This window comes from Pteronotus mesoamericanus, unplaced genomic scaffold (assembly GCF_021234165.1).
Source record: "Pteronotus mesoamericanus isolate MK-2021 breed Mesoamerican mustached bat unplaced genomic scaffold, CSHL_Meso_final scaffold_408, whole genome shotgun sequence".
In the NCBI taxonomy this organism is placed as follows: domain Eukaryota; kingdom Metazoa; phylum Chordata; class Mammalia; order Chiroptera; family Mormoopidae; genus Pteronotus; species Pteronotus mesoamericanus.
This window is the reverse complement of record NW_026555315.1, coordinates 3,216,028-3,239,945: the sequence shown is the minus strand read 5'-3', so window position 1 is coordinate 3,239,945 and position 23,918 is coordinate 3,216,028. Positions and strand designations below refer to the sequence as shown.

The 23,918-nt window shown below is 53.4% G+C and overlaps 1 protein-coding gene across 2 annotated transcripts in view; it reads left to right on the top strand.

Annotated features, from left to right (window-relative positions):
* The first annotated feature begins 809 nt into the window (after positions 1–809).
* Positions 810–23,918, top strand: part of SEC14L1 (SEC14 like lipid binding 1) — a 52,728-nt gene continuing 29,619 nt past the window's right edge. For both annotated transcript variants that reach the window (XM_054593134.1, XM_054593133.1), the window contains exons 1-3: positions 810–935; positions 2,133–2,231; positions 3,028–3,120. In XM_054593134.1, the coding sequence (XP_054449109.1) occupies positions 3,058–3,120 (63 nt within the window). In that variant the 5' untranslated portion in view covers positions 810–935; positions 2,133–2,231; positions 3,028–3,057. The remainder of the gene's footprint in view (positions 936–2,132; positions 2,232–3,027; positions 3,121–23,918) is intronic.

Sequence of the window (23,918 nt, the reverse complement as noted above, 5' to 3'; positions counted from 1 at the left end):
AATTGCATGTTGGTTATAAAACCAGCCTTGCTGTGTGGGTGGACGCGTGTGGTGTCCCTCTCTAGTTACTAGCTCCTCTTAAGGATCCCTAAATGTCACGGAGTGCATGCCTCACACTTCGGTTTTAAAGTTGGAGCGGGAACGGCTGCTTTCTGGCTGAAAAGCAGCCCACATCTCCCCGAAGGGCACCCCTGGGGCCTGTCTTAGTTCCCTCGCACAGCCTGGACGTGTTGACAGGTTGCTGCTGGGTCGCACCCCGCCCCTCCCCAGCCCTGGCCTTTGCTTCATCTGCGGGAATGTGGTCAGGGCACTGCAGGGGAAGCCGGCTGCTTCTGAGCAGTCAACAAAAAAATGAGGAAGCGCGAGGGGCGCCGCCAGCTCCGGCCAGACTGGCGGCAGGGGCTCAGAGCACGCGGGCCAGCCAGAGGGCCTCCGCTCTTTCGACATAAGGCGGACTTCCCTGTTGCGATTCAGCGGAACTGCTTTCGGCCCTCCCTCACAGCCCCCTTTGTGTCTCGCCCCGCCCTTTGCCCTGGCTCCGCCCCGTGACGCAAACTAGGCGGAGTCAGCGTCCTTTACGCGAGACGAGCCGCTCCTCAGAGCCGACCCGGAGTCGGCGCCTGCGCAGGTCGGCCCGGCCCCGCTCGTTCGTCCCCTTCCCCCTCCCTAGCAACCGTCGTCGCTCCCGCCGCCACCCCCGCGGCCGCGTTCGCGCACGCGTTCGGCTGCCGGCCGCTCGGCTCCGCCCCCCGTCACCCGTAACAACCACTGGAGCCTCGCCGCGCCCCTCCCGCTCCCGCCCCCTCCCCCGCCCACTCTCCGGAACCGGTGGCAGAGCAGCAGCAGCGAGCAGTGCGACGGCGACGGCACCGCGGAGCCTCCGGGATGATCGCCTCCCGACGCCCCGCGTCCCGAGCCCGGCTCTTTTGATAGAGGTAGGCGCGCGTCGCCGCGGCGGGCTCCCAGAGCGCCCCCGGCGCGGACCCCCCGGCGGCGCGGGGCTCTCGCGGCCGCCTGCGCTCCCAGCTCGCTCTTCTGGCCCCCTTGGCTCCCCTGAACGCTCCTCAGCTCCCCTCGGCCCGAGTGCGGAGCCCCGAGCCGGCCCTCCGGCCGTCCCCGGCCCGCTGCCGCCCTCACCCCTCGCCGCTCCTGCTCTGCTGGTCGTCCCCTCCCCGCCCCCACTCCGCCAGTCTTCCCATCCGCGACCCCTCTTGCGGACAGCAGGGTTTGGGGGCCGAGCCCAAGGGATGGGCTCAAGGTCGACCGGGGCCGGGGGCCCGCCGGAGCCTCTGCGCTGGACCCGCTGACCGATGATCCAAGGGCCCGGCCGCCCCTGGAGCCCGCTCGAGATGGACTCACTGGGTCTGGCCCTTGGCTAATTTTTAAGGACCAACTGTCATGCCATAGAGGCTGCTCTGGGCCCAAATGCCGCTTGGCCGGGGTAACTCCGGATTCCCACGTAGGACTTGTCTCTGGACCAGAGCATCCGAAGCTGGGAACTGGCAGGAGTGCAGAAGCTTGTGAATTGACAGGTTCTTCAGCGTAGCCACTTGGGGTTCTGCCGGGCACAGGCATCCTGAATGGATGTCACAGTGCCTCACCAAACGAGCATTCTCGTTTTTTTACATCCCCCCACCTTCGCCTTTTATATCCATGGTCACCCTCCTCATCAGGAGATACCCTAAAATAATTTTCCCAGTTAAATTTAGAAAAGATTAGTGAATTCCTGCTGTGCACCAACTAACTGGAACGTGGTCCCGGCACCCCAGGATCTCCTGGTCCCGGGATGGAGAGTAATGACCGCTTCCTGCTGAGCGTGGCTCTGAGTCTCAGGGATTTAGAACTGGAAGCCTACCTCACCCCGGATCTCGTTCTACAGAGGTGAAACTCAGTCCCTGCGAAGTCACAGAGTTACTTGCTTGAGGTCACCCAGAGTTAACCCGGAGCACTTTGCTGAGTGCTGGTGCCCTTTTCTATGATGACCTGTTCCTTGTGAGCGGGTTGCTAAAGGGACGCCTCAGACAAAGCTCAGACCTGTTTAAATGTAACGCTATAGAGAGGAATGTTCTGACATTCCGAAATAAAGGCTGGTTTTGTAATTGCTTTTTTTTTTTTTTTTTTTTTGCATCTAGACTTCGGGCTCCTTGAGGACATTCCATTTCTACTTTGAGTCTCCTCTCACTATACTCAGCGTGAAATAACGTTCTTAATGATTATCCCCTGCAGGACAGGTAGGCTCTGTGGCTGCATTTTTCTTCCTCCCTTTTACACAGGAAAGTAAAAGTTCCAGCCGAGGACCCAGATAAAAGTGTGTTTTCAGAAAAACACCCATAGGCTGGGATAGGAGCGTGACTCCTAGGGCACGTGAGGCCGGGACAGCATGTCATTGATTGCGCTGTTTGAGGCCAGCGCCTCCGGGGAGCCTCTGGCCGGAGTTCGGGTGTTTCTGTTTGAAGGCAGGTCCCTGACCTTGTGCTCTGTGCAGCTCGAAAGTGGGATTGGCACGTTTCCTTTGAAGCGAGCTTTTGAGGAGTATTCCGTAATTTGAGATAACAATGGAATTTTTCCTCCTTGGTTTTTCATTTTGCTCCCCACTTTTAAATTTCTCTGTGGCCCCGCACTTAATATCTTAAAAGTGCCACCATTTCTCCTTGACTTTTGGTAGAAGTTGTTGAAGAGAAAATCATTCAAGAACCAATTGTATCAGTTATCAGAATAATCGGACCTTGACATGTCACTGCTGGCAGGGACTGTAACCCAGGGTCGCGCTGGGAGAGGCCGGCGAGGTGGACGCGGCAGGGAGGCCTGGGGCCTCGGGCCTCGCGCCTCTTTCCCCCAGGAGTCCTCCCTTCTCTTACTGTCCTACCTCCCCCTGCCCTTGCTGCAGGTTGTCTTTTGTTTTTTGTGTGCGTAGAATTATGACCCGTCGAGGTTCCTTTCTACCCTTAGACTGTAGTATGATGTGTAAATGCAGGCTTACTTGTTTCCCCATCGTGGTTATTTGTCACATATGTTTGTATTTTGCAGGTGTGACAGGATTGCTATTATATTACAATCATGGTGCAAAAATACCAGTCCCCGGTGAGGGTGTATAAACACCCCTTTGAGTTAATTATGGCTGTAAGTACTTCACTTTGCATTTTACTCTTTGGCTTCTTAGGTTTTTTAAGTATTTGGATTTGATGCTCTATAAACTCATGTTTATTTTGTTGTTTGTCTCCATTATTCCACTTGTACTTACCTTTTTTTTTTATGCTTATGTACTGGATGTAGAATTTGTGAAATGTTTTTAAACTTTAAGTCTTTGGAAATCAAAATCTGCTCTTTTGTTTTTTAAAAATGCACCTCAAGGTAATGTGTGAATTTGAGTTCATTCTCCCTTTGAAAACACGGAAGTGGGATTGTGAGTAAACACGTCTTCCTCTGGATTTGCTGATTTTTTGTTTGTTAAAGGAGAACAAGGATGTGGAGAGCAGGTTCCTGCCCCCCGCCCCCCCGCCCCGCCCCCGCTGCCCCTGTGGAAGAGCCCCCTGGTCATGGGCCAATCCACCTTCCCTGGAACCGAGCACTGGGCCGGGGGCGGGGGGGAGTTTCAGTTTACATTAGTCTCACGACTCTGCTGAATTAGTTTATTCCCCTAATATCAAAATCATGAGTCATACTAGAATTCCAATAATGGGGTCCCAAAAGTCTTAATTTTCTTTGTTATTTACCTTAACGGTTTGGTTCAAAATAAGCATTTCACTAGCTGGAGACCAAAACAAACCCACGTCTGGTCCCTTGTAGACCACTCTAGGGTAGTCTCTCCCTTCCCGCCTCTTCTGGGTTACTGCTGAGGTGTAATGTGTACACAGGAAACCCTTCAGTCACGAACAGACCCCCTGACGGAAACGTCAGATTGAAGGAAGATCAAGAACCGCAACAGATCAGCCCAGGAACGAGTTCCGCTCTCTCCTTTCAGCCGCTCCCCCGCCCCCTCCTCACTTTGAACACCGTGGAAGAATGTTACCTCTTTCTGTTCTATATATAAATTGAAACTGGGGTGGTTTTGCATCTGGTTTCTGCTCTGCATTGTTTGTGAGATGTACCCAGATCAATCTAGTTTTGAAAATCAAAACAAAAACTCAAATCTTCTCCAGGGAATGATGTAGATTTAGGGAGTTTTTTTGATTGAGGTATAATTTGCCTAGAGTGAAACGGTCCCGTGGTAGGCGTACAGTCCCATCAGTGTTGACAAAAGAGTAACCCGTACCTGCCGAGATCAGACCCTTCCCTCCCATTACGTCAGGGGGTTCCCTTGTGCCCCGTCCCTGTTGGGTGTGAGCCTTTTTTCCTCTGTGGGGCGGTGGCTTTAGTTCTGTATGTCCCTTAAATACCGAACTGCCCAGCACTTCACGGTAGTGATTTAGGAATGGCTTCTTTGCTGCTCGCACGTTCTGCGAGCTGGTTTGCTTTTGGCTGCGCAGAGCAAGGGCCCGCTCCCGTCAGTGGGCGCTACGTTGGCCAGGCCGCGGGCATGGCACAGAGACGCGGGCACGCCAGCCGGCGCAGCCCGAGCTCTGCCACCGGGCATTGGAGGGTGGCTCCTGGCCCCGCCGGGGGCCTCAGCAGCAGTTGTCCCTGGCACTTCCCATCCCTCCGCGGGCCGCGGCCTCTGTCCCCACCGCCAGCTGGCCGCTGTGCTCATTCCTAGTGCCCCCTCCCCTGCGTCAGCCCACGTGCATGGTCAGCTGGCCGAGCCCTTTGGCCCCAGTTCAGCTTGGTGGCACTTGTTGCATCCTTTCAGTTTCTAAATGAACAATTCTTGTTGTATTTCCTAGTTCCCATTCTAGAGAGAGACCTGATCTGGCTCTCCTGCCCCTGGACCGAGACTCCAGGGGACTGGCCAGCCTGTGAATTATTTGCCTGGTAGTGGAAGCGGAAGGGCAGCGAGTGCGGGATGGGGTGAGGGGTCATGGGGCGGGGGCACCACGCCTGGTACGTTATGTTTTCCGGAACATTCACTGTAATTTTCAAAGCTCGGTGCGGGATAGTGTGAGGCGAAGGTTTGGATGGACTCTGCAAATGCTGGAAATTTAATAAGGAGGCGTTTGGAGTGTCTACAGTCCCCATTCCAACTTCCTCATTTTTCTTACATCGCTGTTTTCAAAATGGTGAAATTTGCCCTGCCAATATTATGCATGGATTTACAGAAGAATTTGAGATTCAGAACCACTTCCTCAATTTCTAAAAACTAACTCAATTTTAATTGTCTTTGTTTTAAGGCCATAGTAGTTTTCTTTTAAATTGTTAGGAAATACTTGTAATCTGAAAATGAAGTATATTACCTTTTTCCTTCCAGAATTAGAAATTACGGTGTTAAGTCTTCAGCGATTTTGCGTGGTGTCATTTCCCACTTTTCTGACGGCAGTTGTGTGACAGAAAATTCCCAGTCTTCCGCTGACCTTGCTGTAGCTTTCCGTCATTGAGGAAAAAGGGCAGGGGTGGGGGGCTCTGTGGTCGTCCTTGGAGTTCGTCCGGAGTGGGGGGAGCGGCGGGGAGGGCCGGAGAGAGCGGAGCTGCGCGGAGCCTCACCTGAACGTGTGGAGAGCCCCAGCGGCGGTCACTGCGCGTGCCAGTGACCACAAGAGAGTGTGGCCGGTGGGGCCGAGCGGCGTGTCCACGGCCGAATCCACGGGGTCCCCGGGAGGAGGAAGATCGTTGGAGAAAAGGCCCCTCAGTCAGCTGAACGCCTTTGCTTGTTTGGACTGCGCGGTTTCTGTGATTCATTATTGCTAGAAAATCCTTTCAGCAGCAAGTACCCAGCGTCGGGGGGCACATGGTGGGCATCAGGTATGTTCATTGGATTTTGATGGACAATGAAAAATGATTTGGTTTGGGGTCGACATACTGCTAACATCAAGAAATGATATTAATATTATCATTAATTTCTTTGAATTAAGAAACGTGAACAAGTAAAGTGGAAGTGGAGGTTTTTCAACAGGCTTTTGTGGCTTCGTAGGGGCCTTCTTTTGTTAGGTGCTAGTCCAGAGACCGAGTGTCACGGCTCCTGTGCGCCGTGGGGTCCCCTCACTCAAGCCGCCTGTGAGGCGAGGAAGCTGAGCCAGAGTTCAAGCTGGCGCAGCGGCCAGCGGTCAGGCCTCGAGTCTGGAGTGGCGTGTTCCCTGTGTGCCCTGTGTGTCCCCGGGCCCGCCCTAGCGCTCGGGTCCTGGAGTGGTTTTATGGAATGTTTCCTGTCCTTGACGATGTCTTTCTCGGCCGAAAACACCTCCTGGGGCTGCGCTGCCTGACGTGGGGGGAGGAGAGTGGAATCCGTGAAGGACGCTCCTCCCGACGGAGCCCTGAAGGATTTGTGGTCGGGGCGGGGGGGGGGGGGGGGACGGGACGCAGGCAGAGTGACGTGACCCGCAGAGAGGGGCCGAGGGGGCGGCAGGGCTCTGGATGCTGGGGTTAGAGTGCTTCATTTTGAAATTGTAAGCGAAACACAAAGTGGAAAACTGAAACATTTTCAAGGACAACTTTTTCGCTCTCGATGTTAGTGAATGACATAGAGGAAACCGAAGCAGACCGTAAGTGGTGGGGTGCAGTGCAGTGGGCGCGGCGTGGGCGAGGATGGCCGTGTGAGGGAAGACAGCAGGCTCTCTCCCTCCGGGACAGAGAGAGCTCTGGTGACCGTTGCCAGGGAGGGTAGGACTCGTCTCTGATCCTTTGACAGCCTGAGGACAGCTGTCATTTTGACTAATAGGAGCACGTGGTGGGAGAGGCTCCATGACTCCCTGTAACATCCCGCAAGCCGTGACCTTGCCTGGTCCCATTCCTCCGTGGGTTTTCCGTGGGTTCAACAAACCGTGACATGTTCTGTCCTCTCTTCACCCACCCGCTCTCCCCAGTTTCCCTGCTCTCAGTAGTGCGGTCCCTGTCCTGGAACCCCCTGCGCCGTCTGTGTTCCCGACAGACACTGCCTTCCTGTCCCTTTCTCTCCCAGCAACACCACCATGGCTCCAGCCTCAGCGTCATCTCTCTGGAGGGAGAGACCCAAATTTGCCTGTCCTCCCCTTCCCTCCCTCTCTCCTTCGCTCCCTCCCTCCCTCCCTTCTTTCCTTCTCGAAACCACAAAGATTTATTATTTTGTAGCCCTTGAAGTCACACGTACCCAGTGGGTCTCCCTGGGCTAAAATCAAGGTGTGGCCATCGCTGGAAGGAGAACGCCCCTGCCTGTCCTTCCCAGTTTCCAGAGGCTGCTCTGTGGCTCGTGTCCCCTTCCTCCCCCTTGGAAGTCAGAAGTGGCAGTCAGGTCCTCGCCACACGGCACCTCACTTAGCTTCTTGCTTTCTTGCATCCTTTGTCTTGCTAGGTGCGTTCTTCTGCCGGACACGGTTTCCGTTTGCCCGCCCTCCGTTCAGGTGGCCTCCTGTGACCTGTCGTAGCCTTCTCACCCCTCCGCCTCGTCTTCCAGGCCCTCCACGTCCTCCCGCTCGGGCCAGCCTTAGTTCACGTGTTATGCAAACTTCCTAACATGGACATTTAACACGGACGTTTAAGTCTTTTTCTGTGCTGCCGTGGTTTGTCACTCACAGCGTCTTCTGTCCTCTCCACCTTTCTTTCTTTTTTTAAAAAATATTTTACTGATTTTTAGAAAGGGGGAGGGGGGAGAAAGAGAGGGAGGGAAACATCAGTGTGTGGTTGCTTCTCATGAGCCCCCAACTGGGGACTTCGCCTGCAACTCGGGCACGTGCCCTGGCCAGGTATTGAACCAGTGACCTTTCAGTTTGTAGGCTGGCACTCAGTCCCTTGAGCCGCACCTGCCAGGGTGCGCCCTGTCCCCCTTTCTGCTGGTACTTCCTTCCCTGCCCCCCACGTTTGCCTTTCCCGTCTGTCTGGGAACCTTAATCGTACTGCCCGCCCGCTTCCCGACGCGCCCAGGGGCTTCCCTTTCCTCCGGCTCCGCGGTGTGGTCAGGGTGGTCCTTGCACTTGTAATTAGAGTTATTTTTATTCTGAAAGATTCCTGGCTTTTTCTGCTCTTTCTTTGTATCTTTATAAATTAGGCTAAACTCTATTGACAGGCACCACAATAGTAGCCTAAGTGAGGTACTTTTGTAGATTGAATCACCAAAAAACCTGTTTGCCAGTGTCCCCTTGATAAAATTGCCACCACGACACAGGGTGCTGTTTTGCTCTTCTCGTTCTCTCGTTTTATTTTTGCTTTTTTCAGTCTCTGTTCTTTTAGCCCCTTTGTTCTTTCCTTTCGGATATATCATCATGTCTTCCACCGAAGCCGGAGGATCAAAGGAAGGGAAGGGTCTGCCGTGGGACCAGGCACAAATCTGGACCCTGCCACGGGCCAGCTCTGTGACCTAGTCACTCGGCCAGGCAGTGGTACGTGACCGACGTGAGGACCGACAGGATGGCGCAGAGCGCGGAGGCGGACGCGGGCAGCCAGGGCCTGGTAACATCCACGTCCCCTCCTTTCTGGTGTCCAGCCCTTTTCCCACCTGCAGTTACGAGGTGAAACGCGTCAGTTTATATGTAAGTATAGCTATTTTTATGTAAGCACCATTTCATCCATTCAGATTACGTACTTTCAAACGTCTGGGGAGACACGTGGGATCCCTGGGGTGGACGTGTGTGTCTGCATGCAGGCGGCGGCGGGGTGAGGTGTGCAGAAACCTGAGAGGCGGCGCGCCCTCCCGGGGGCGTGCCTGGCGCCCCGGCCATCCCGCCTTTCCCGCCGGCCCGCCAGGCGGCTCGGGGCAGAGGGGCACCGGTCCGGCCCCAGCCCGTCCTTGCCCTCTCCTGCCTCCCCGCGTGGCCGCCGGCTGCCCCCTGAAGCGCCCCAGGGCCCTCCCTTCCCTTCCTTGCCTGACACCTCGAGTGCCTTCTCCCCTTTTCTCTACCTTTGTTTCTTCCTCTGACCTGCCTCCGTGCGCACTGGGTAGTTACCCAGTTCGGCTACAGTTCGGCGCACCTGTAGTTACGAAGTACTCCCATCTTCTCGAGGCGCTTCCTCTTCCTCTCATTCTAGATTTCATGCCTGGGCTCTTTGTGTACCTGACTCTGGTTTCCAGGTTTTCAATGGTGAGGTGTGATATTGACGTACAGTTTTTTGTTAGGTATTGTTAGATCTTCAAGCAGCCTAGTAGGCAATGGAATTTATTTTTGCTCCGGGGAAGCAGCAGCCTGCATTGGGGTGGCTGACTGTAAACCCAGTTTTATTCAAGTGTAGGGGTGGAGGGAAATGACCCAGTTTCACTGATATATTAAGGATCCTGGTCAATTCCTAGTTGGAGGAGCAATAGTACTCTTCTCACAAATTTCTTTAATGCCATGGTGTGAGTCCTGTTGCGTTTAATAGAAGCTGGGGCGTAATCAGCCAGCTCACAGCCAGATCCCCTGTTTGTGAAACCGGACAGTGGTGTGTGGTGTGCTCTCACCGTGCACCAGTCTGTGCGGGGCACCGGCCTCCCGCCTCTGTCCCAGCTGCCCCCCGCCCCCCGCCAGCACACCGCGCATTCGGGATTGCTCCCGTGCGCGAGGGCGAAGGCAGCTGTGCTTCAGTGGGAAATATTTCAAGGAGAAGTAAAGAAGGACCTGATTCTCCTCCTTGCCTCTTTGATTTACTTGTTTTTGTTTTAAAAAAGGGTGGGGGGCAAACCTTGTATCATGGAAAGCTGCAAGCACGCACAGAGAGAAAGGCGCAGCGGTGCCTGAGGACCCACGGCCCAGTCCCAGCAGTGTCAGCATTTTGTCGGCATTGTTTCTTCTTCTCCCCACTTTTTCCCGCGTGTATGGAGATTTCAGACGTGCTGATTCACCAATAAAGACCCCAGCATGTGTCTCTAACCGGTAAGGACCTCTTACGCATGGCCGTTGGGCCTTACCACAGCCAGCAAAAGTACTGACCCCTTCTTGATAGCATCTCTTAGGGACTGCACGGGTGTTTTCAGTCGTTCGGATCCTGCCTCCAACGCAGCCGTTGCATCCCATTCGGTCCTTGTGGTTCTGCAGGCTCCTGCCTCCTCCCGCAGTCCCTCTCCCTCTCCTTTCCTCTCATGCCTTCACCTTGTTAGAGAAACTGGGTCATGTGTCCTGTTCAATTACCTTAACCTTGTGCTGATTTAATTGTTCGGCGCAGCAGGTAGGCACAGGGAGAAAGCGCAGCCGCCAGCCGGTCGGCTCAGCGGCGGTGCGCAGCCTCCGTGAGCGCCGGCCTCGCTGCGCGCCCTTCGCCCCTGTGCTTGCCCTGCGCAACTCTGAGTTGCAAATACGGTGCAAAATCTTTTTCCCAAGTTAAACTTGGTCTTTTATTTATAGTTACTTTTTTACCCACTCCATCAGTCCTAATATTTTATACAGAAAGCAGTTAAAAGGAGGCAGTTTATTGGCAGGTCCGATGAAGAGGGCTTCTGTGCAGCACGGGCAGCAGCGCCTGCGGAGGTCTGGGCCGGGGCCGGGAGGTGGGGCTGGCGTTGGGCCGAGGTGCCCGGCTGTGCTGGTCCTTCGGTCGGCCCTGTGTCCTGCCCCTCCCCCAGAGCCCCGCATGGGGACAGTGGGCCAGGGCGCTGGCTGGGAAGTGCCCACGCGGAAGTTTACTGAAGAAGGGGGGTTGGGTTGGCCGCTGCCGTAATTGATTGTTTTTTCTTGACTTTTAACATTTACAAGAATGAAACAGTTTTGTATATTTGTAGTGGAATAATGTTACGTGCTGTTGACAGAACGCATATCTTGCATTTGCAGTTCTCTTGAGAGGTACACTTTGATGTTAGGAGTTCTAGCCTTTTGTGTTTTTAGGAAAGCCTGTATATGTCATCATCGTTCTAGATCAGATAGTTGCCCTGTGTATCCTGACATGTACCGAGTCCCTCCTCCACCCAGAAGCCTGCCCTCGGCGTTCCCTCCACCTCCTGCGCGGTTTTGCGCGGGAGCGCCCACAGCGCCCTGCCCGTGAATGTCGTGCGTGCCGATGAGATGGCTGCACCGTCGCTCTCGTCCTCTCAGGCCTCTGGCCTCCCCCGAGCTCTTGCCCTTCCACCTCGGCCCACCTGCCTCCTTGCCTTCTTGGGTACAGATGGGCTCTTCCTCTGACGATAACTTGTTTTGCTATTTTGGTAAAAGGCGAAAGATTTGTTCGTTATGAAGAGAAACCAGAGTATGCTGTTTTGCTATTTTGGGACCTCCGGTTATGCACCTTGTGTCTTCTGGCTACAACAGGTGTTTAAATGGGTAGTTCCTTCTATTTCAGAAAGTCCCAGCTCTCTCTCACCTGACTCCTCCTCCTGGGCAGCCTCTCTTGAACGCGTGGCCTCCACCGTCACTTTATACACTGAAGAGCTCAAAGCTTTTTCTTTAGCCAAGGCGTCTCAGGGGCTTCCCGACTCCTGGCCGGCAGCTGCCGGGATGGCTCCACATGAGCGTTCCGGGCAGGTGTGGCGCCCCGTAGCGGTCCGCCCCTTCTGCCTGCACAAAGCGCACGCCCAGCAGAGTGGACCCACACACTCACCACTCAGGTGCCGCTCGGGGCTCTGCTTCCTTCTCTGAGCTGCCGCTTCTGATGGGCGCCACCGCCGCGGGCTGAGCCTCCGATCAGAAACCTGGCTTCCCTGCAGCCTGCCCTCCTGACCCCGGACCTCAGCGACGGCCAGACCTCACCTGTCTGGGATGTCTCCTGGATTGTCCCGAACCTGCCCTTGTGACGGGGTTGCTGTCTCAGGTGACCCCTCAACCTCTCCTGTCCTGGCAGCAGCCTCCGGACTCTGAGCCCCAGCCTCCCAACCCGTCTCCCCCGCCCGTCCTTTCTCAGGGCTGCTGCTGGGTCTCTAAATTGTAAATCTGAATGTGCTGCTTGCTAGTTCAAAATCCTTAAGTGGCTGCACCTCCCTTTCAAGGTGAAGTCCGGATTCTTGAGCTCAGTCCTAGTCCCCAGACCCGTTCCCCGTCAGCCTCCGACCTTTGCCTGCTGCCTCACGGCCACATGCAAGGCCCCCAAGGGCCCACGCCTAGCCTGCCACCAAGTTATCTGGGGTTCCGTGCCATTTCCCAGGTTCACTGTCGTTTGCCGGGGCCTCCGCACTTGTATAGCGCCCGCCGGGGGGGCCTGCGCCTCTGTCTCACCCGCCATACCCTGACTGCTCACCGGAACCGAGCAGACCCTGGTCTCCCCGCTGGAGTTCCCCCGCTCAGGGGGGCTCACTGTCACCCCCCTGGTCGCTTCGCCTTGCCCGCGGTTGCGGGGCTTGTCGGCCTCCCCTCCACGCAAGTGTCTTGAAGGTGGGAATCAAACCATCTTGCTCTTTATCCTGAGTGCTCGGTAAGCCCTCAAAGATAGTTTTGTCCATGGAATCAGTGAGTCTTGGAATGTATGCATGTGTTTCTTGTGTTATTTCTGCTTTTGGTAATGAAAATTTTGACAGAAGGTCACATTGGAACATAATCTTTTGGTTAGAGGTATTTACCAATAATTAAACCATGGTTGGAAGGAGTCTGATGCAAATTATGTTTTGTGAGTAAAACAGAGTTTATGTTCAGTGAACTGAAGCTCATAATTACTGTAGTTGACTGAGAACTATGTCCTGGTTTACACACTGCTGGGTGTTACATGTTTTGAACGGCCCTTCTCCCACAGTGGTGAATACCTAGGGTTTTTAAAAGTTCAGTTCTTCTGGTTCTCCTGCAGTACATAAAATTCACTAAATTTTTTAGACTCTGATAGAATGGTATTCTATTTTTCTTTTTGACATCTCTGTAGGTTCAAACCTGAGAAGTTGGTTATTACATGACTATTTTTTTCTTAATGGATAAATTATTCTACCTAACATTAGGTACTCCTAATTATAAAATATGTGTGTTTCTTTTCCTAGTTTAATGCCTGTGTATGTTTTAAAAACCACGTCCAGAACTAAAATCTGCAAGGTACATATCTTGAGGAGTAAATTGATTTGAGAGATCATTTGCTGTATTGCAGGATTTATGCTATGACTATTTAAAAAGCTCTTTCTCAAACACCTGTTACCTTTATTTGCTTTTCTTAGCACAAAGGTAACAAGTCAGGTCTGTAGGGGCAGGCTCAGCGGCCTGGTTCGGCAAGCGCCCCCTCACTCTGCCCCTGCTCTGGCCCAGGCTCCGCCCCTGCTCTGGCCCTGCTCTGGCCCAGGCTCCGCCCCTGCTCTGCCCCTGCTCTGCCCCTGCTCTGGCCCAGGCTCTGCCCCTGCTCTGCTCCTGCTCTGGCCCAGGCTCTGCCCCTGCTCTGCCCCTGCTCTGGCCCAGGCTCTGCTCTCCTCAGTTGGAATTTGTGGCAAATGGAAGGGGAAGAAAGGAAGTTAGTTTCAGTTATAATGTCTTTTAATGTAAAGGTTTTGAAAGGAATAGGTTCTTCAGCAGGCTGTGTAACAGAGGCTCTGTTCCATTATGCTTCCTTTTGAAGGGTTACTGTCTGCTAAGGCTGCTTGTCGTGTGTGCTCCTCCAGGTCACTGCTGTTCTTGAGATTATCTAGTGACACCTGCGTTACGTTTACAAGCCTGTGTGTCCTTGCACTTGTCTTAATTATTTATGTGACTTCGTTTCCTAATTTTCAGGTAACGTTGATTTGTACTCTATTTTTTTATTGTGGTAAAATATACGTAACAGAAAATTTACCATTTTAACCATTTCCAGGTGTCCAAGTCAGTGTTAATAAATACACTCACGCGGTTCTGCCACGTCACCACCACCACCTCCAGATCACGTTAGTCTTCCCCACACGACACTCTGTCCCCGTGGAACTCTGCTCCTCACGCCCCCTCCCCAGCCCCTGGCAAACACCTCTCCCTTTTCTTCTTCTGTCCCTGAACATGACTGTGATTATCGCTTACATAAGTGAGATCATGCCATTATTTGTCCTTTGGGACGTCCTTATCTCACTTAGCACGTCCTCACTGTCCCCGTCGGAGCGTGTGTTGGCCTTTCCCCTCACGGCTGGCGGAGCGGTCCGTTTGGTTTCCTGTGCACGCCACATCTCGTTTGTCCGCTCATCCGTCGGTGGCGCTGGGGTGGCCTCCCTTTTAGGCCATTCTGTTTACTGTGCTTTTTAACCATCTAATGTTTAACTGTAATGTCAACCAAAAATAATTGTGTCTCTCTAAATACCTCTTTAGGTTTATTTTTTTTGTCTTTTGTATTTGGTAGATTGCAAATCTAAAAGACAAGTTCCTTGAGGAATTCAGCCACTGTATTTTGCCCCATCTAGTCAAATATTATCGTTAATCACATCTCAGCGTTGCCATTGCTGCTGGTTTCCTAATGGAACGGCGCGTACGAGCAGGTGTAGACTGAGTGAGGCGGCCACCGACCGAAGTCAAAGGGCGGGCTCCCGCCAGCAGGGGGGAGGTGGCCCAGGAAACAGAGAACCGAGCTCCTCAAAGTCTGTGAGGTGCACCTCGCGTGAGAGGCGTTTAATCAATAGCACATGACAGATATTTTCCTGATGGATTAAACCAACTCTTCCTATCAGCCTCCTGACGGTAGAGTTTTTATTCTGCTTCATGAAGCCAGATAATATTTCCATAGCTCATTACATTCTTTTATGTGGGCAAACACATGGCATCCTTAAAAGCTGACAGCTGCAGTTCCCTGGAACACCAAATGCTTCTCTGAGGTCTGCGGGTTTATTTGCTGTTCTCTGGAGAGTGAAACAGCGCTCTCCCAGGGCCGCTGCGCGCGGGCAGGAACGCGCAGAACTGCCGTGTTTGTTGTCACGTAAAAGTTTGCTCTTTATCGGACAGAAAATCTTACGGGTTAGGAATGGTTTTAGAAAATCATGGCATATTGTGGATACTGTTCAGTTAAGCGATTGTTTGAACACAAAATTAAGCACATGAAAAACTAAGAGGGACTTTTCATAATGCTCCAGACATTCTTGTTTGCCTGGGGCCTTTAAGAAACTGGCCAGTGAAACATTTGACCTTCAAGGCTTATTGGCAGAAATAAGATACCTTAAGGATCAAGATCTACTTGGAGATGTGCATACTTCCAGTTTTTCTGACTGGTGCCCTTTAATTCTCTGACAAGGCGTAGTTAGTGCTTTAGTTTGACAACCTAAACCGTGTGGAACGTGGCGATTGTCTGGGTGCCTGTCATTGATGGGTGAGGCTCTCAGACAGTATGTGGTTGGTTTTTATGTTTCTTTTTGGGGCACTAAACAATACTATTTTAATGGTTGAAAGCAAGTAAAAATAGAATAGAGGTGAATATGTAAATGATGTGTTGGAGCCCAGTGTGGGCGAAGTTGCCTTGCACAGGGGAGCTTGTTTGGAGTCAAGACTGAGAGAGAAGTGGTGGGCGGGAGAACCACCAGGCCTCCCTGGGCCTGTGGCGGGGGCGGGGGCCTGGCCGTCCGCTGAGTCGGCCCATCAGTCCCCTGTTCGCAGGGGGGGAGGGTTCGTCTGCGACAACTGTCCTCCTTCCCCTTAAGTGTATGCAGTTAGTTGGTTTTATCATTGTATGTGTTTTTACTTAGTTTGTACATGTTTAAGTAACATTATAATCAAAATGACTGGTCAACACTAAAGGTCCCAGGAAACTTTGTCTTTGGAAAGGGCTTTGTCAGGTATGCAAGCCTTGCAAGCCTTGCAAACTGCTTCTCTGAGTTGGAGATTTTGCTGCGCTTTGATTAATTCAGATCAGTCAGTTCCTTAGATCGGGTTTTGTTTGAAACCCAACCGGAGGCGGGGAGGGGAGGGTGAGGGCTCTTGTGTTTCTCTGTGCTGCCCTTGAGTGGCGCGTTGGCGCGGCTGTCTCAGTGGCAGCCCGCGAACTGGTAGTGCCGGGCTTCTCCTCCTTTCAGCTGAGCTTTGATGGGGCGGCCGTGAAGGAAAACGGGAAGCCTGCTGCCGAGCTCTGGCTCTGACAGGTCTGTGGGGGTGCACACAGCAAGGCCGCTTCGTCGCCCTGCACTGGAAAAGTGTTTGTGACTCTCCTGGTCATGTTTCCTTTTCATGAAGAAAACTTTACAGTCTCTTTTAAATGATCCTTAATACAATTGTATCATGTCTTTAACAATTTAAAACTTTTAAAGCAGTTTAATTTGAGACTCTTAGTCACGTACCCAGGAGGCACAGCAGGGCTGGGTGCCCTGCGGGGCCAGGGGGAAAGGCCTCTAAGACAGCTCCGCTTTCGGGCCTCTGGCCGCCGGAGCCGGCCGGGGGCAGCCGGAGCATCTCCGTGGGCTCTGCTCGCGCCCGGCGTGCCCTCCAGTGTGGAGACCCGGCGGCCTGGGGCCCTGCGGGCAGGCGGGTCCTGCTGGGGCGCTGCCATTTAGAAGACACTGAAAGAGCGCAGGGAGGCCTAGGAAGAACGGCGGGCCTTGAGGAGCCCCGGCCAGCGTCTTGTGCGTCCGTCGCCCACACTGACCTTGTGGGGCAGGCTCTCCCCCGCCAGCTTTGTGAGAAGCCGTTGACATGCAACATTGCGTAGTTTAAGGTGTACACGTAATGATTTGACATATGTTCCTACTGAGAAATGATTGCCAGAGTTAGTTAACACCCATCACCTCACGCAGGCCCACCTTTTTTCTTGTGAAGATAACCTTTAAGATCTGCTCTCTCGGTCACTTTCAAACGCACAGTCAGGCACTGCGAACTGCAGTCCCCGTTCGGTGCTGCATCCCCAGAGCTGACTGACAGCTGGAAGCTTGTGCCTTTTGTAGGCTCTTGCCTTATCTGCAAATGCAGAACCAGGTTTAAATGCTGGCCAGTGGCTGTCCCTGGCCTGGCCGCCTGGCCCGCTAGCTAGCGGTGGCGCAGGGTGCCCGGCGAGGTCGTTCCGAGCCCGCGCGGCCTGCCGCCTGCCGGGGCGCCCACCTCCCGCGGCCCGCGCCGGCCCGCTGAGCGGCAGCACGCGCCTGGGCTCTGGGCTCTGCGCAGGGCTGGCTTGCGGTCTTTGCCCGTTTCCCTCCCCAGCCGCGCCCCCTCTGACCTGGCTGTGGTTCCCTTCCGGGGACTGCAGCCCCTCCCCCCAGCACATGCCTTTGGTGGCTCACAGGAGGGCCGGGCGGTGCCCCTGGCACTCTGCCTGGTTTGTGTCTTGATCCTAAGGTGACTCTGCTCCAGGAGAGGGGTGGGGGGGACCCTGCTGAATACCTGGCACCTGGGAGGTGGGGTGGGGGCGGGAGTGGGTGGCCAGAGGAGAGGAAGCTGGGCTGGAGCTTGTCGGTGCGCGCGCTGGTGCCGTGTGGCATCTGTGGAGGGCGGTGGTGCCAGATAACCCCGGAAGGCCTTGGTCCGTAGGCCGGTAGCTGGCGCTCCTGGGACTGTGGGAACAGCAGGCTCATGTTTACCTTTATTCAGGCCGGGATGGGAACTGAGCGATTAGTTTCCTGACACGAGTTCTTTCCCTTCGAGTATATTGTGTGTCTTCGTTCTGTGGAAAATGTTAATACCATCGGCATCGAGCCTGTCGGGGCGCCCTGTAACCGAAGCCTCTGCCGAGGGCACCTTGTCGCTCCGCCCTCCCCTCTCCCGCCTGTGTGACGGAAGAAACCTCTCCCTGGCTTCGTGGTGTTTACCTGGGGGGGCCACGTTGTCTGCTTCCGGCAACTGAGCACTCGGCTAATCAATGAGTTATGTAATTAACTAGATTCACATACTTCTTGTATTCTATTTCAAAGGGAATGTTTTACTCTTAGTACATAAATTGAAATAAGATTATTTCTATATCTTTTTTCCTTTTCCTTTTAAAAGGAAGGAGACCTCTATGATATTTACAACTAGTTTCTTTTAAATACATTTTTTAAGTTGGCTAATAATAAACAAAATAATTGGTTTCCAACAAAGCCTCATGAGATTTACATCTTGTGTTTTTTTGGGCCATGGACAATCAGTTTGGTGAACACCTGGATTTTTGGGGGGGTGGGGGGTGCGTTTTGAAAATTCAGTAGCAAAGAAAATGTGAAATGAAAACTTGTAGTTTTACAGATGTTCACATGACAGAGGTTCCCTCTCTGGTTTGGCGCCAAGCCACGGGGGCTCCCAGACAGTTGGGCGGCCGCGCCTTTACCTGGCCGCTGTCCCTTTTTACCTCTGGGAGACGTTCACATGCAGCACAGGACAGCGGCCATGCTCAGCACTTCCCGCCTTCTTCCTTCGTCTTCCACAATTCTGTGCAGTGAAGAAACTGGGACTCGACGAGATTAAGTGACCTGACCAAGGACTGCTCCCGATGGCGGCACTGGGACTCCCAGCCAGGCCCCCTCCGCCCCACGCAGGGCCCGAGCCCTGTGGCGCAGCAGCAGCGCGCCTGCGTCTGGAGTGAGACGAGCGGTTCCGTCCCGCACCCGACCTCTCTCTCAGCCTCTGCCTCCTCCTCCCTCAGCGGGAAGGAGCCCAGCGACCACGCTCCTCCTTGTGGGACTGCGGCGCTGGCGCCCAGCGGGCTGTCCGCGCGCAGGCGCTGGGGTGGGGGCTGCCTCCGCCGCCCCGGACTCCAGGCCGGCCCTTGCTCGCCGGGCCTGCCATGCGGGGGAGGGCAGCCTGGATAATGATGTCGAGAGCTCCTCCGGGGTCTTCCTGAAAGAAGTTTGCGTTTTGTTTTCTTAGCGCACAAGCAGTTAAAGACATTTTTACCTTTGGTCAAAGCATTATGGATGCCGTTTTTTCATACTTAACAGATTTCATCTTTTAGAGCAGTTTTAAGGTTCACAGGAAATTGAGCAGGTGGCAGAGAGAGGCCCTGTGCACCCCTGTGCAGCTCCCCAGCATCAACATTTCGTGGGGTCCGTCGTTGGTGAGCCAGTGGTAATACTTTATTATTAAATCCGCCCATTGTTGTATTAGGGTTCACTCTGTGTGGTACAGATCTGTGGGTTTGGACAAGTGCATCTCACATGTCCCCCATCACAGTGTCACACAGAATAGTCTCACTGCCTGGACGTCCTGTGCTTCGCCCACTCACCCCTCCTGCCCCCACACCCGGCGGCCGCGGCTCTCGTTAACTCTCCGCAGGCTTGTCCTACCCAGCACGTCGCGCGGTCGGAATCAGGCGGGATGAGTAAGCTGCTCACGCAGGCTTCCTTCGTTCCACGGTGACAGCGATCATTAAGTTCCCTCCGAGTCTGTCCTGTGGCTTGAGAGCTCACTCCCCTCCGGCGGTGAACAGCACTCCCGCGTGCGGACGCGCTGCGCTCTGCTCGCCCGGTCATTTTCGTAGGACGTCCTGGTTGCGCTCAGTCTTTGGCAGTTACGAGTAAAGACTTCTGTGCTGCCTTTCTTGAGATGCCTCTCGGATTTTCTTGCTCTGTGCTGAATGGTGGTGAATCAAGTTTCTTTACCAGGAAATACCGGTCACCACTAGAAATCTTCCCTGAGCAGGCCCGCCACTTAAAACGGTATTTATGGTTTAATTGTTTTTTCAGCTGTATTGCGGTATAAATGACAACTAATAAATTACACATTTCTAAGATACGTAGCTGGAGAAATTTGGACATGTGTGTACCTATGAAACCATCACTGTCATTGAGAGAATGATCACATCCATCACCCCAGAAGTTCTCTGTGGCCCCTGGCACTTCCTCCTCCACATTCTTGACACTCGCCCCGCCCCCCCCCCAAGTCACCACCCATCTGCTGTTACAGTGCATTAGTTTGTATGCTCTAGAATTTTACAGAGATAGAATCTCATATACGTTTTTGTTTGCTCAGTCTTGTGATTCACCATAGTTATTTTGGATTGATTCACATATGCATGAATAAATAGTTCATTGCAGTGTTTGCTGAAGAGCATTCCATTGGCTGGATATACCACAATTGCAGCAGAAAACATTGGCGTTTAAAAAAAAGGTAATACTTGATTCTATAGTGCCTAAGGTTTTAGATCTGTTAGAATCGAGTAAAACCTCTAATTTATTTTAAAATCTGTATTAATATCTGTAAACTAGAAGACAAAAGGATACTTTTCAGGCTAACCACAAAAAGAAAGGGAAGGAGGGAGGGAGAGAGGGAGGGAGGAAGGAAAACACTAAAGTTATAGTCCAGGCAGAAAACAAAACTAGATCTGTGTATCTTGGGACCAAAAGAGGGGAGGGATAAGTGGGTACGGTTCGGGGAGAGTTGAGCCGGAAGGGAGCTTGCCCTTTGGGGGGGGCGGTAGGGGGAGCTTCCGGAGCAGAGAGGGACTGATGGGGGCCCTCTTCCTCCAGGTTCTCTTCAGATGAGACCTTTGGCCCTCAGGAAGCTGCCCTTGAAAAAATTATCTAATATTTACTCAGGTTAGCGTTAGAATTGCTGCGAGTTCAGAGACTGCTTGTTTATTCTTAAAAACTCACTTCAGTACCAGAAGTTTTTAGAGTATATAGCCTTTTATTCTGTGCCTAGATGTTTTTTAAAAAGATGTTTTTTAAAAAGATTTTTTAATTTGTTTTTTTTAGAGAACAGGGAAGGGAGGGAGAAAGAGGGGGAGAGAACCGCTGATCGGCTGCCTCTCGCGCGCCCCCAGTGGGGGCCCCGGCCCACAACCCGGCCACGTGCCCCGACCGGGAGTCAGACCGGCCACGTTTCTGTTCACAGGCCGGCGCTCAGCCCACGGAGCCGCGCCAGCCGGGGTAACAGAAGGTTTCACAAACAATCCTAGTTGATAAAATAGATTTGAAATCCTACTAGTATAATTAGCCTACCAGTGAGTGTCAGAGTCCCCGGGTTTGACAGAGGAGAATGTCTCCTAAGATGCGTTTAGGGCATCAGCCCCACAGCCCCACAGACATGCGAGGACAGATGGGCAGCTGTCAGCACGTTTGCTGCAGAGCCAAGGCAGTCACTGTCCAACAGGGAGGGACGTCAGCGCAGCTGTCTGAGCAGAAAAGTGGACAGTGAGACTGAGGGACTGAATTTTAGTTGTTCACTTTTAATTAAGTTTAAAGAGCTGCCAGTTTAGACGACAGAGCTCAGGAGCCCTCTTCTGTTCACTGAGTGGGATAGAGGGTGTGTTCCTCTCATGCGCGTTCCCGTCCTCTCTCCCCTCCCCAGTGTCTGGGCGACGTGTCCGTTGTCACATCTGTGTCTGTAAGCAGACGGGCGTTTGCGGGGCCCCGCTGTGTAACGGAGAACAGGCTGGTCCGATACGAGTGTAGTGAGTGACAACCCATAGGCTTTATATTCTTTCTGTTTCACTTAAGGAATTTTGTTCTTCACAGTTTTGACTGGTGGCATTTAAAATAGCTCTTGAATTTTTGCGAGAAGGTAACTCAGTGGAACCCGTTACAGCTAATCTGTTAGATCGGGAGAGGACAAACTGTGACATGCTGCCTGTTTTTGTGCGCAGACGAAACATGGCCCTTACATTTTTAATGGTTGGGGACCATTGAGAAGGATACTGTTTCGTGGCACGCGAAGGCCTGTGACATTCGGACACCGGTGTCCATGGACGCAGCGCCGCCGGGAGGCAGCTCGGCTCGGTCGCCCGCTGGTTTCCCCGCGCGTGTCCTGCGAAGGCGGGGCTCAGTGTCTGCGCAGGCGGAGACCGGCAGGCCCACTGCGGCGCTGAAAACGTGTCTTCTGTGGCCTTTCCCTCGCCGAAAAGACGCACCCGCCCCTCGACCATTCGACGATTGGATCGCACTGCGTGCCTTTGTCTGGAGTCCAGTCTTTGTGCAGCTGGTTTGCGGGGGGTGCCGTGCAGGCGCCCCACAAGGACAGAGGGTCCCAGGGTGCGAGAGAAGCAGCGCGCTCGAGGCTCCCAGGCCGGGCCGGGCCTGAGCGGGGCGCCCATCCTCATGGGCAGCAATGGTTCCCCTTCAGCCTCAGGGGTACTGCTTTCTCACGTGGTTGCTAAGTTACTGGGGCACAAAGACTTTCTACCTCGCGTGGACCTTCATTTAGTAAGTGCCGTTTCTTTGGCCTTGGCACGCCCTAAAAAGTCACCGAGGGGCTGATGTTTGGAGACCTGTGGTGTGGAGTGTCCTGCGATGGCGCCCAAGGACGCGTGATCTCCCGCACCAGCCGGAAACGCCGGCAGCGGTTGTCTTCCTGACACAGGCAGACTGAAAGCATGGAGCTCCAGGCGCTGTCTGAGAGGTCCCTCTGGAGGTCTTTGAGGAATGTGACACAGTTGAGTGGCGTGGGCCTGGTTTTCTAGCTAAAGGAAGGAACAGAAGATACAGTTAATCAAGCACACTGGGTTAGGCTCCTTTTTATTTCAAAGCTCTCGAACTTTGTCAGTCTGTTAAACGGTGTTAAGTTTCCAGGTGGGCTTGCCTGGCAATTCTTCCTTTAAGGTACCATAGTCTAGAAGGCCTTGGAAATTGAGGCTCTGGCTGTGCACAGTTGGTTCAGCAAGGACAGGAGGAATAGCCTGTGTTTGCCTTTAACCAGAAGAAACTTCACCCTGAAATGGCCCTCCTGTTGTGCATGTGCCTGCAGTAGGATCTGGACGGGGGCCTTGCCTCCGCTGCACGGAAGCGCGCGCGCCCGCCATAGACTTGGGTGGCTTTTTCTGCTGTGCCCAACGCCGTTCTCCTGCTTGGTCAGTCCTTGCAGCGGCGGTTCAGACACTTAAAAGCCGTGGTGCTCTCTACTGTGAATATTGTAAAATACTGATTGATATGTAGTCACTTTTCTCCTAAGAATCAGAACAGGTGGCTGTCATACGTGCAGCATAAAACCAGAACGCCAAGTTCGCTACCCTCTGAGAGGAGCACGCAGAGTGGGGCTGCCGTCACCGCACACCGTGTGGGCGACGCCTCCACGCTGGGCTGAGTCCTTGCCTGCTGCTCTTTGTTCCTTCCTCGCTGGTGTTTTAATCACTTGTTTGTGGGACCCAAGAGGGTTGGGAAAATCTTCAAGTGGGCAGAGCTCCATGTAGCAGTGACTTGTGTTGCTCGTTGTTAGGAGGGGGCCCCTCTCGGTGACTTGGGGAGGTGCGCTCTGTCCGCCTTTCCTCCTGACCTGCGGGAGGCGCCCTTTCGGAGTGGAGTCAGGTGTCTGCTGGGCGTCACTAGCCTGAATTACTTTATTTTATTTCATTTTATTTTCAATTTATTTATTGATTTTAGGGGGATAGTAAGGGGGAGAGAGAGAAACATGGCTTTGTTGTTCTACTTGTGTACTCATTGGTTGTTTCTTGCACACACGCTGACCGGGGATCGAGCCCTCAACCTTAGCTCATTGAGATGATGCTCTGACCACCCGAGCCGGCTGGCCAGGGCTAACCTGTGTTACCTTAAAAGGTCAGGAAAAAACCCCACTACTGTGTGGTGTTTTGGGTCACTATTTAAAATACTATGGTGTGGATAAATCAGGTTAGTGATCTCTCTATGGCATTAGAATTTTTTACTTGTGAAGTCTTTTAATTTTGCTGGCAATTTCCCCCAGGTTCTTGAGACTTGTGTCACTGGTGCCTGCTGATAGTCACCTGAAGGCCAGCTAAGACCCGGTAGGGAGGGCGGTGGAGCCCAGTGCTGCCGAGGGGCAGGGCACACGGGGGCGCTGGAAGGGGCACGGCCTGTCCCTGCCGCGGGCCCGGTGCCCACTGGCACACGTGCCCTGAGCCCATGGGCTTTTCCTCAGGGAAAAATGTGGATTTGAGAAGAAATTCTAAAGTTCCTTCTATCCTTGAACAAAAATAGCTCATGTTTGGAGGTCAAAGGAATGGAGACGTGAGTGGAAGAAGCTGTGATAGATGATAGACTGGTGACAGATTCCTCACCTTACTTGCCGGCGCCCATCCCGCTCCGGGTGTAGGCGGATGCGCATTGGAACGGCTTCTTCACCGAAAGAAAACGCAGCTGGTTTATAAAATGGTGGGGTGACTGCGGGAGTGGGTGTTGGGAGGGACGCACGGTAAAAAAACGGAAGGATTTGGGAGTGCGGATGTCTTGGCCCACGGCACGCAAGCAGCACAGCTCCCGCCGCTGCTCAGCTCTGGGGTGCCGTCCGGCGGCTGGCACGCGCGCACTGCGG